Source organism: Coregonus clupeaformis, chromosome 7 (genome assembly GCF_020615455.1).
Source record: "Coregonus clupeaformis isolate EN_2021a chromosome 7, ASM2061545v1, whole genome shotgun sequence".
Lineage (NCBI taxonomy): Eukaryota > Metazoa > Chordata > Actinopteri > Salmoniformes > Salmonidae > Coregonus > Coregonus clupeaformis.
In genome coordinates, this window is record NC_059198.1 from 40,837,387 (window position 1) to 40,850,081 (window position 12,695).

Genomic DNA, 12,695 nt, shown 5'->3' on the forward strand with positions numbered 1-12,695 from the left:
GTCCACTTAGTAAAGGTTATTAGGATCGTGAAGTTCAAGTCAATCATTTTCCTCATGAGGGCCTTTCAATGAGAATCGTCTGCGTTCCTTGACAGTATTTACACTGTGGTTCGTATTGAAACGAGGAGCCAATACTCAATTATCAGACCCCCCCCCCACACACACACCACACACACACACACACTCTGGCTATTCATCACCGGGTCTTACACATATCCCATTTCCAATAAGCCCCAACTTAAATTTACAAAGTACTTTGCATGTGAAGGTTAATCAATAAGTGGAGAGACAGCATATCCTGGGTACAAGAGCAGCACCTGCTTCTGCTCCTGAGCCCCAGCCTCAATCATTCATTAGTCTGCACAGGAAAATGGAAAGAGAACAACCTATCTGATTCTAAACAAATACGCTCATCAACGGAATCCCATGGGGAATGAACCGTGTGTGGACGTACATGTTTGCATGAGTGCATGCAAGGTTATAGCAGCGTTCGTTTGTCATGGCAGAGTATCATTTGAAACCATGAATTGTTATTGATTTGTGTACTTCTAAAAGTCAATGAAGAGTAGAGATTAAAGTTGTGTGTTGGAATAGATGATGGAGACCTTGAATTAGTCTGCCTTGTAGGATCTGGGCCTTTCATAGCTAGACATCTGGCTGTAGGGAGGCTGGTATGCTCGGATTTGTTTTGGCAAGTCATCATGGCAGCCATATGACTCATGCTTTGTCAAGTAGTGACGCTAGAGTTGATTTGAAATTAGTTTTTTTTTTTTTTTCTAGATGCTCATCTAGATGTATTTTCCAGCCATCTCTGGATCAGGCTTTAAAATGTTGATGGAAAAAAGAAAAAGCCATATAAAGTTCATATAGTACATTTTCCTTTCCCTTAGCTCCTAAAGTTGGGAGACAGACAGGCTGAGACAGTTATGAGACAGTTGTTTAGCTGTCACATAACTGTCTCAGCCTGTCTGTCTCCCAAGATCCCTCTCTGCATTAGAATAAACTCTACTCCCAGTCCCCGCCCCTCTTTTTTATGCAATTGCATGGCGCCTCCAATGACAGCGCACGGCCAAACGATAATGATTAAAATACAAGTTTTCTAATCCTTTTCCCAGTCGAAGGGGCATTGATCCATGCTCTAAGTGAGAGATGTCTCCTCCCATGTAGAAAAATCTCATTACCAATCTCGCTGGCTCACGGGGAGCTGTTTACACGCCTTTAAAAATTCTGCTGGAGTGGAACCAACAAGACAATTGCATTGACAATATTGTCTCCTCGCCCCCCTCTCCTGCTGCCTCAGACCCCCCCTTGCACTGATCCTCTCTCACACGTTTAAGAGAGAGAGAGAGAGAGAGAGAGAGAGAGAGAGAGAGAGAGAGAGAGAGAGAGAGAGAGAGAGAGAGAGAGAGAGAGAGAGAGAGGAGAGAGAGAGAGAGAGAGAGAGAGAGAGAGAGAGAGAGAGAGAGAGAGAGAGAGAGAGAGAGAGAGAGAGAGAGAGAGAGAGAGAGAGAGAGAGAGAGAGAGAGAGAGGAGAGAGAGAGAGAGAGAGAGAGAGGGGGGGGGGGGGGGGGGGGGAGGGGGGGGGGGGGGGGGGGGGGACATCTGACGAGGTCCATACACGCTCATAATGGGAGCTGGAAATTGCAACAAAAAAAATCCTTTTTTTCTTGCACGCTCTCCTCTCCTATCTCTCTTTCCTCTCCTCTGTCTTGTCTGTCTCTCCTTCCTCTCCTCTGTCTCTCTCAATCCATAGAAACAATCTGGCCCTAATGTGCCTCAAAAATAGTTAGCAAATTACGCAGTGTAAGCAGAGCCTCCATTGCATGGTCACATTAAGTAAAAGGTGGAGAGGGATACGTTAAATAACTGCTAAGCTATGGAGAAAATCTAGGCTAGCTAATGGGGTTTTTCACCACTGGTACGAGTGGTGAGGATCATGTGTCTCACAGCTGTGTGAGTTGTGTTTATATCCCAAGTGAGACTCGCTGTGTGAATTCCTGCGTTAGTTAGATGCTTTTTAAATCAGGTCAGGTTTTCAAAACTCAGAAGAAACTGAAACGTGTAGTCTTGGCTTCTGGCTCTTAGGTTCCCAACTAAACTGGTTCAGTTTGATCCTCTTGACCTTAGGAAAAACTAGCCTACTATTTACACTGTCAGGCGAGATGGTGAGGATACCGATATAATGTAATGACAGGTGTTCAAGTAGTGCACCTACAATAGAGTCCTCCCTCTCTTACCATACTGGTGATTTCACCCTTGGCGAACACTCAGAAGCCAAGCGCCAAGGTCTCTACCTGCTGCGGTGTATCTCATGACAAATAAGGCCCGTCTCTCCGGCAGCCCTTGAGCACCAAGGGTAAACTCAGCTGCGTCGGTTAGCGAGTGTCATCCTCGAGTGCAACACTACAAATGATGCCAGTAGAGGTGCTGATTGGGTGACAGAATACTTGTAGCAGACAAATCGACAACAGATTGCCTTCTATATTTTCAAGGGTGAAAAAACTGTTTTGTTAGTCTAATGGGGGGACAGGAACGGCACATGCCAGGTGTGTAATGTTCTTCCCATGCCAACTCCATTAGTTACAATGCAGGCGTAATTGCCTTTTCAGAAAGCCAAGGTTTTTTCACATTTCTCACATGTTTGGTGCCACTAAAGGCTCTCAAGTGTATCGGAGAGCTTAGCAACTGGATTCAGGTCCAGACCACCTTGCACTAGAGGAGGCTGATACCTGATATCATAACTAACACACACAGCACAAAAACAAGGTTTTAACATTACAGTCATGAATGGATAGTTCATTGTAAGTGACACAAATGCAAAGTTGAATGAAATCGGAAGTGTGTTACCTTGGGTCTCATGCAACTTTTACACCTCAATACTGTTATGTTGACATAACAGCAAAATATGCTTGTATAGTCAGACATTTATTTCATGTCCCCTTGAGATAAAGAGGGTGAATAATTTATTGTAACAAAATACTTATAAACATTATTAACAGTAAAACAACCTCTTTATTTTTTATTTTATTTTTACAAATAGATGCTATTAGCACAGTGTGCTGCAGGTTAAATAGTATTGAAGAAACATGGGGACGGAGAAATCCAGAACACTTTATATTCCAGTATCACTTCATATTACTGCTGAGCGTTTAACTAAAATTCACCATTAGTTCAATTACCTCTATTCCATTTAGTATTTTTGTTGTTGTGAGCCCAACGTGCCATTTCTCTAGAGAGAAATCAAATCATTCACGAGAAAACTACAATGAGTTCGTGAAAGTATGACTTATCTACTTTACAGAACTAGGAAAATGATTTTGTCAGACAGCTCTGCAACATACTTAGGTAAATAAATAATAATTGGTAATTTAGCAGACGCTCTTATCCAGAGCGACTTACAGGAGCAATTAGGGTTAAGTGCCTTGCTCAAGGGCACATCGACAGATTTTTCACCTAGTCGGCTCGGGGATTAGAACCAGCGACCTTTCGGTTACTGGCACAACGCTCTTAACCTCTAAGCTAGGTGCAGGCTAGGCTAGCTAAATAGGATGACGGAGAGCTCAGAGATCTTGTTAGATGGTCTGGCTGGCTGCTACTGCCTAAGCAGAGATGATGGTCTGGCTGGCTACTACTGCCTAAGCAGAGATGATGGTCTGGCTGGCTTCTACTGCCTAAGCAGAGATGATGGTCTGGCTGGCTGCTACTGCCTAAGCAGAGATGATGGTCTGGCTGGCTGCTACTGCCTAAGCAGAGATGATGGTCTGGCTGGCTGCTACTGCCTAAGCAGAGATGATGGTCTGGCTGGCTACTACTGCCTAAGCAGAGATGATGGTCTGGCTGGCTTCTACTGCCTAAGCAGAGATGATGGTCTGGCTGGCTGCTACTGCCTAAGCAGAGATGATGGTCTGGCTGGCTGCTACTGCCTAAGCAGAGATGATGGTCTGGCTGGCTTCTACTGCCTAAGCAGAGATGATGGTCTGGCTGGCTGCTACTGCCTAAGCAGAGATGATGGTCTGGCTGGCTGCTACTGCCTAAGCAGAGATGATGGTCTGGCTGGATGCTACTGCCTAAGCAGAGATGATGGTCTGGCTGGCTGCTACTGCCTAAGCAGAGATGATGAGATGATGACTTTAAGGAATTACAAATAATAAAGTCAGCAAATAAAAACTAAGTAAAATACACAGCTGAAATATTTGATTATTTTATAGTAATTTCCTATTTTTCAACCACGTGGACCTGCTGACAGAGACGATATAATATTTTTCATGTTTTGGCAATTGAATGTAAACTATTTTGGGCTTTGGAATTTCTATACCAAAGCTCTAAACTCATTTTAATGTCATTTCATAATGCATAATCAATTGAAAACCGAACCGACCTCAAAAAGCACTAATCACTCAGCACTACTTCATATTACGTTGAGCCTCCCTAATAGCACACCAACTTCTGTCTGAAATTCAAATGGTGTAACAGTGTCTCTTCTGTTTCTTTTCCTCCTGGAATATGACAGCTCTGAAAATAAGAGGCTAAGAATCCCTTGAAAGTGCTCTGGTGTTTCTAGTAGTCGTTTCAATGCAACCAGGTAGAGAGTAGGCCTCCACTTATAAAAGGTGTCCCTCTCACTCAAATATAGATAGCGAGTTGGAAAGGAAGGAAAGTGTTCTTCCCATCATGGCAACGTAATAAGGAGGTATTCTAATGACAGGCATATATACCTGTTGGCTAGATGCCAACGTTCAGCTAAACACTATGCTCTGAAGGCACATTAGAGAGGACTCAATATTAAAAGGCCTAGTTTAGATATGTCAAGGATGGAGTTAGAAGTTAACTAATGAGTCATGAAAGACTACACTCCCTTGAGGAAGCAGCATTTTTCTGATACGGCTGCCAAGAAAATGGTGCTCTGCACCACTGTCTCCTAAACTGTTTCTATACTGAACAAAAATATAAACGCAACATGTAAAGTGTTGGTCCCATGTTTCATGAGCTGAAATAAAAGATCCCATTAAAATATTTATCTCAAATTTTGGAATATGAAATTAATTGGGAGAAATGGCTGACACCGGTGATTTGGTGGCCGTGGGAACCTGTGCTCTGAATGGAGCTTGGTCGTGGTAATCGCCAGATGTACTAGTATCTTTGTAGGGACAGAGTGGTGTCATCTGAGCTTTGGAGGTTGATAGTATAACATGAGGTTGGGAACGGATTTGGTTGTGGTCTGGGTGTTGGAAGATGTGTCTGTCAACAGAAGATATCATACCTCTGTGTGTCAAGTAAAAGAAACATGGAATATATGAGCCACCTGGAATGTAGTAGTAGTAGGTACCGTCAGCTGAACTGATTTACAAGGGTCTTTTGGTGAGCAGTGAGGACTCGTTCCCATGAAATGACTAAACAGCCGTTGATACCAACTATGAGCCCAGTGGTTTTAAAGACTCTTAAAAGGAGTGGGGGAACCACCATTTCTAAAAAGGATTACCGCCACCCCACTAAAGTTCTATCAACCTTAAACACAATCCCGGAGACTGTCTGAGTTGTCTGGGCTCCTTGACACAATGCCATGATTATTTTGATTATGAATGATCAAATCACCCCTCTCGGAGCCGCAGGCCAGAGGCGATCAACAATGGAGTTGCCTGGGAAATGAGAGGGCAGGGTGGTAACACCCTGCTCTGCGTTTTCATCTGAATTACAGTGGGGAAAAAGGATTTAGTCAGCCACCAATTGTGCAAGTTCTCCCACTTAAAAAGATGAGAGAGGCCTGTAATCTTCATCATATGTACATGTCAACTATGACAGACAAAATGAGAAAAGAAAATCCAGAAAATCACATTGTAGGATTTTTTATGAATTTATTTGCAAATTATGGTGGAAAATAAGTATTTGGTCAATAACAAAAGTTTCTCAATACTTTGTTATATACCCTTTGTTGGCAATGACACAGGTCAAACGTTTTCTGTAAGTCTTCACAAGGTTTTCACACACTGTTGCTGGTATTTTGGCCCATTCCTCCATGCAGATCTCCTCTAGAGCAGTGATGTTTTGGGGCTGTCGCTGGGCAACACAGACTTTCAACTCCCTCCAAAGATTTTCTATGGGGTTGAGATCTGGAGACTGGCTAGGCCACTCCAGGACCTTGACATGCTTCTTACGAAGCCACTCCTTCGTTGCCCGGGCGGTGTGTTTGGGATCATTGTCATGCTGAAAGACCCAGCCACGTTTCATCTTCAATGCCCTTGCTGATGGAAGGAGGTTTTCACTCAAAATCTCACGATACATGGCCCCATTCATTCTTTCCTTTACACGGATCAGTCGTCCTGGTCCCTTTGCAGAAAAACAGCCCCAAAGCATGATGTTTCCACCCCCATGCTTCACAGTAGGTATGGTGTTCTTTGGATGCAACTCAGCATTCTTTGTCCTCCAAACACGACGAGTTGAGTTTTTACCAAAAAGTTATATTTTGGTTTCATCTGACCATATGACATTCTCCCAATCCTCTTCTGGATCATCCAAATGCACTCTAGCAAACTTCAGACGGGCCTGGACATGTACTGGCTTAAGCAGGGGGACACGTCTGGCACTGCAGGATTTGAGTCCCTGGCGGCGTAGTGTGTTACTGATGGTAGGCTTTGTTACTTTGGTCCCAGCTCTCTGCAGGTCATTCACTAGGTTCCCCCGTGTGGTTCTGTGATTTTTGCTCACCGTTCTTGTGATCATTTTGACCCCACGGGGTGAGATCTTGCGTGGAGCCCCAGATCGAGGGAGATTATCAGTGGTCTTGTATGTCTTCCATTTCCTAATAATTGCTCCCACAGTTGATTTCTTCAAACCAAGCTGCTTACCTATTGCAGATTCAGTCTTCCCAGCCTGGTGCAGGTCTACAATTTTGTTTCTGGTGTCCTTTGACAGCTCTTTGGTCTTGGCCATAGTGGAGTTTGGAGTGTGACTGTTTGAGGTTGTGGACAGGTGTCTTTTATACTGATAACAAGTTCAAACAGGTGCCATTAATACAGGTAACGAGTGGAGGACAGAGGAGCCTCTTAAAGAAGAAGTTACAGGTCTGTGAGAGCCAGAAATCTTGCTTGTTTGTAGGTGACCAAATACTTATTTTCCACCATAATTTGCAAATAAATTCATAAAAAATCTACAATGTGTTTTTCTGGATTTTTTTTCCTCAATTTGTCTGTCATAGTTGACATGTACCTATGATGAACATTACAGGCCTCTCTCATCTTTTTAAGTGGGAGAACTTGCACAATTGGTGGCTGACTAAATACTTTTTTCCCCACTGTAAGTGGGAAAAGGTACACTTTAATGCACAAGACTGGACACGACACTGGAGGGGAGCCTCTGTCTTATTAATACTACAGCCAGGGAGAGAGAGGTTAAGTCATTGGATTGTAGTTTTCTGTGTAATTACAGTGCATTCAGAAAGTATTCAGACCCCTTGACTTTTTCCACATTTTGTTGAGTTACAGCCATATTCTAAAATGGCTCTTGCTGGGCCACTCTAGGACATTCAGAGACTTGTCCCGAGGGCACTCCTGCATTGTCTTGGCTGTGTGCTTAGGGTCGTTGTCCTGTTAGAAGGTGAACCTTCGCCCCAGTCTGAGGTCCTGAGCGCTCTGGAGCAGGTTTTCATCAAGGATCTCTCTGTACTTTGCTCTGTTCATCTTTGCCTCGATCCTCACTAGTCTCCCAGTCCCTGCTGCTGAAAAACATCCCCACAGCCTGATGCTGCCACCACCATGCTTCACCGTAGGGATGGTGCCAGGTTTCCTCCAGATGTGACGCTTGGCATTCAGGCCAAAGAGTTCAATCTTGGTTTCATCAGACCAGAGAATCTTGTTTCTCATGGTCTGACAGTCTTTAGGTGCCTTTAGGCAAACTCCAAACGGGCTGTCATGTGCCTTTTACTGAGGAGTGGCTTCCGTCTGACCATTCTACCATAAAGGCCTGAATGGTGGAGTGCTGCAGAGGTGGTTGTCCTTCTGGAATGTTCTCCCATCTCCACAGAGGAACTCTAGAGCTCTGTCAGAGTGACCATGAGGTTCTTGGTCACCTCCCTGACCAAGACCCTTCTCCCCCGATTGCTCAGTTTGGCCGGGCGGCCAGCTCTAGGAAGAGTCTTCGTGGTTCCAAACTTCTTCCATTTTTAGAATGATGGAGGGCACTGTGTTCTTGGGGACCTTCAATGCTGCAGAAATGTTTTGGTACCCTTGCCCAGATCTGTGCCTCGACACAATCCTGTCTCGGAGCTCTGCAGACAATTCCTTCGATCCCATGGCTTGGTTTTTGCTGTGACATGCACTGTCAACTGTGGGACCTTTTTATAGACAGTTGTGTGCCTTTCCAAATCTTGTTCAATTAATTGAATTTACCACAGGTGGACTCCAATCAAGTTGAAGAAACATCTGAAGGATGATCAATGGAAACAGGATGCACCTGAGCTTAATTTTCGAGTCTCATAGCAAAGGGTCTGAATACTTATGTAAATAAGATATTTCTGTGTTTTATTTTTAATACATTTGCAAATATTTCTAAAAACCTGTTTTCGCTTCGTCATTGTGTGTAGATCGCTGAGGATTAAAAAAAATCCATTGTAGAATAAGGATGTAATTTAACAACATTTGGAAAAGTCAAGGGGTCTGAATACTTTCCGAAGGCAGTGAGTCCGTGCATATGCCAACCTACGGATGACACTGGCGCTAGGGACTGACTCACCTTGGATGACTGATTTATTCCTCCTGTACTACAAGTTGGAGCTACAACTACAGTACAACTTGTGTACAGCAGTACATCTGCTTGTTAGCACTAACTCTGGTTGCTCTTGAACGTCTCTTTTGTTCACCACCTGAGTAGATGGCTCTTGTTGAAAATAATTTAACCTTCTAAGTTGAAGGCCTCAGATCCGTCAGAGCATTGCAAACAGTAGGGAGAGGTTGAATGTTTAAGGCCACAGCTCTTTTTACAGTGGACTAAATATACCTAAACGAGGGTGTTTGTCCCAACGTAGTACCCCAATCATCGAGAAAACATGACCGGCCTTGAATAACGTCAGAGATCCATTCAATACAAACTCTTCTTGTTTCGCCAACCCTTTCACTGTCTAAGCTACTGCCTTGGTAATTAAAATGAGAAAATTGGAGAGCTTTTTCAATAACGGCCCTCAACCTCAAAAGTGGTGTGTGTCAAGGGCGCCCATCGGTCCCTACTGGATTTGTCCCTTGTGTACCCTAGACTACCTCCAGACCGTATCGATTCCTCCCACTCCTCCTCCCGCTCAGCACTCTAGCCCCGGAAGGCCAACACCTAAGCACAGATGGACTAATGAGAGGCTGAAGCCCCATGTGCTGAGCACTTCAACGTTGCCATGGCACAGCGCGTTCTCCAGGTTTTAATGGAAGTGGGGAAGGAAGGCCAGGGACGAAGTGACCCCTTCCCCGTTCTCTGTTCTCTTCTCCACTCAGGGTCCCCCCCCCCCCAATCCTTCACTATCCCCATCATCTAGGCTTTTAGTGCATGACGTGCGATGTTACAGACTGAGCCCTCAATAGGGAAAAGCAGGGTTTCTGAAAAAGCTAGAAATTGATGGAATGGAGCTGTATACATTAGTGACACTTGAGACTTTTAGATTTTCCACAGTGCTGTTTGGGCATACCGCACTTAGTGAGGAGAATTTCTATGAGAATTCTAATTCATTGTTGGTGGGTCATTCCACTCCACACGATATGCCCCTGTATAAATATTAGTTTTTTTATGTCACTCTTATTTTTCAAATAATGCTGTACAGTACTGTAGAGATAAATATAGACTTGTACCTCGGCTCCAGAAAACCAGTCTGTATAGATAATGAACACCTCGTACACGAGCCAGAACAACTGCCGAGGGGCTTTTGCAGTAAAACAAACTCCACGCTTCACTTTTTGCCCATAAAAAAAAAATGTTGAAAATACCCTTTTAAATGAGCTGGGAGTGCACCGGGGCCTTTCAAGACTGTGTCCACAGAGGACCAAGAGTCAATAGTCAGGAAGGGTTGCCAGGATGGGCAAGGTTCTCTTAATGTCACATCAGGGTTATTCATTAACTGTCCTTTCTTCTGACGGAGGCAGACGTCCTTTCTTCTGACGGAGGCAGACGTCCTTTCTTCTGACGGAGGCAGACGTCCTTTCTTCCTCTTTATATTCTCTTCATGCCTGTTTCCTTTTTGTCATGGTAATAAAGATTCTGTCTGGAGCAAACCGTTCACACCTTTGTGCACTTGGATTCAAACTGTATTAACTTATTAGCCATGATTTAGTCTTGTCATAATGCCAAGCCTTCCTTCATTGTCATCAACTTAAGTGGTAGACTTGGATATGGTTATAAAAATACAGTATGTGCCGTGTTCGCTGTGCTGAGGTCATATTTCCTGTTTCTGAATCCAGCAGGTCAAGTTATCTTCTACAAGCACATAGCCTGCTGATTATGCCACACGTTGAAAGCAGCACCTATTGTACTGTACCTACCGTCGGCTGTCAAATGTGTTTGTTCATGACATGGCCATTCAGAAACTATGGGTATTGGATGACCTCACCTAATGACTTGCCCTGTCTAATTAATATTGAAACTTAAACTGTCATAATTGAACGTGTGGGTGTAACTCATGCTCATTGAAAACGTATGAATCTCTGTTATCTTAAAGGGCCGATCTGCAGTTGCTGCATTCATTTTTGGACTTATAAATTAATTATATGTACCCATTTGATTCTTGAAGAATATAACTTCCTCATGAGCTTCGTTCAACTGTCTTACCCCATCAGAACCCAAAATATAAGCTTCCTTTACTCCAATGTTTGTAAAAAAAAAAAAAAGTTAACAAACATTATAGCCTCAAAGCATGGTTAAAACTATAATTTTGATATCGTGGATGGTCAGTCTTTGATTCCATAAGTCTGTCTATGAATTTGAGTGGTTACATTTCTCCAGCCCGATCCCTCAGCTTTTTACCGAAACAAGGGCATGGGATAAAGCGATGTTTCAACTGCTGATTCCCGCTTTAAATAAATGTGATTTCTAGTCGAGTTATTCATGCCATTTGTAGATATTAGTATTTTCAGTAGAGGTCATGCTGTGGCCATCTCATGACTAACCCTGCTCTTCTCTCGCTCCCTCCGCTCCCCCAGACTCGGCCTTCATGATGGTCAACACCAGCGGACGTTTCTCGGGCCAGAAGGCCCAGTTGCTTATGCCCCAGCTCAAGGAGAACGACACCCACTGCCTCATCTTCCAGTACTACGTAGCGGGCCAGCGCGAGGGTGCCAACCCGGGCCAGCTCAATGTCTATGTCAAGGAGAACAACAGTCCGCAGGGCATCCCTGTGTGGAACGCCTCAGGGCCCGCCTACCCCACCTGGCGCCAGGTGGAACTGGCTGTCAGCACCTTCTGGCCCAACTTCTACCAGGTGAGGTGGGATGAAGAAGATGGGGCTGGTGCTATAAAGGGGCACATAGAACAAGGGGTAGAGTTGTCAGTGAGGGCCCTACTGTTCAGGAAATGTAAAGTTTTGTTCAAGTCAATGTCCTGTTGTACTGTGGGCAGTTAGGAAACGGTAGACAGTGTGTTATTTTCCTCTGGGGGCTGTACATCCAGACTGATGAAGTGGTAACGTGGGTGGAGATAAGAACCCATCAGATCCCTGCAAGTCGGGACATCTTCCCAGCACGCGAGCCATCTTTAAACACTGTCCATTAGCAGGGCATAATATTAAACTCTGACAGAGTCCATGTTTTCTCAGTGCAGCTCCATGGCAGTACAGTAAACAGTCTCCAAGGTGTCCTGAGGTCAAACCACTTTCTATTAGCACGCTCCAATATTTCTCCTCCTCTCTGAAAATTAAACTCCTTTTGTGTGCATCATCGTGCCGTCAGGCTGCAGAGCTGTGGATTTCGAACCGAGGCAATTACCGTTCACGCCAAATATTTGGTTTCCTCCCACACAAGGTCACACACACTCTACATCCTATACACATCCTACACGCGCCTGTGAGGTTTTCCCTAGAGAGACCGATGGTAAAGAGTGATAAATACATCTCCACATTTCCCAAGAGAAATCACCGGCATCTGTTGCTTCACCGAGGCACCGTGCAGAAGGAGCGTCTCTCTCTTGAGAGTTGTGACTTCCTATTACTCTCTCAGATGAACAATGGAAAGGCGTCATCTTCAAAGCTCTATACCCAATTAGCAATGTAGCAAGTAATTATGGGCTTTCTGTAATTGCACAGTATCTTTAAGTGTTTGTCAAAATGAAAACCACCTGGTATTCAGAAATTACTTTGTCTCTTATTTTGTAATTACATCGTATGGTTTTCGCTCCCCTCAGTTTACAATGCAGGTCTATCAGCACAGGTCTAATTACATTGCAATGGTTGGGGCGCATTTGAGAAACTTTTAATTAATTACGCCGTGCATTTCGAATATGGTAATTGTCTTCCCCAGCCCGGCACACTCTGATCTTGATCCTGGCATTTTGCGTTGTTCATCTCCACCTGCTCTGTTATTCCAATTCCAATTTGAGACACAATCACAATTACCAGGTGAACCGTAAAGGAACACTCGGGCGACATCGCATCAGTATTTAATGAACAGGGTGAGAGGAAGGAAGGGTCCTTTCTTCACCGTCTGCTATTACACATGCATGAGAGGTCAGCCTTTTGT

At 44.2% G+C, this 12,695-nt stretch overlaps 1 protein-coding gene across 14 annotated transcripts in view; it reads left to right on the top strand.

Moving 5' to 3' along the window:
- Positions 1-12,695, top strand: part of ptprma (protein tyrosine phosphatase receptor type Ma) — a 260,636-nt gene that overhangs the window by 81,646 nt on the left and 166,295 nt on the right. For all 14 annotated transcript variants that reach the window (XM_041879910.2, XM_041879912.2, XM_041879922.2 and 11 more), the window contains exon 3: positions 11,166-11,443. In XM_041879910.2, the coding sequence (XP_041735844.2) occupies positions 11,166-11,443 (278 nt within the window). The remainder of the gene's footprint in view (positions 1-11,165; positions 11,444-12,695) is intronic.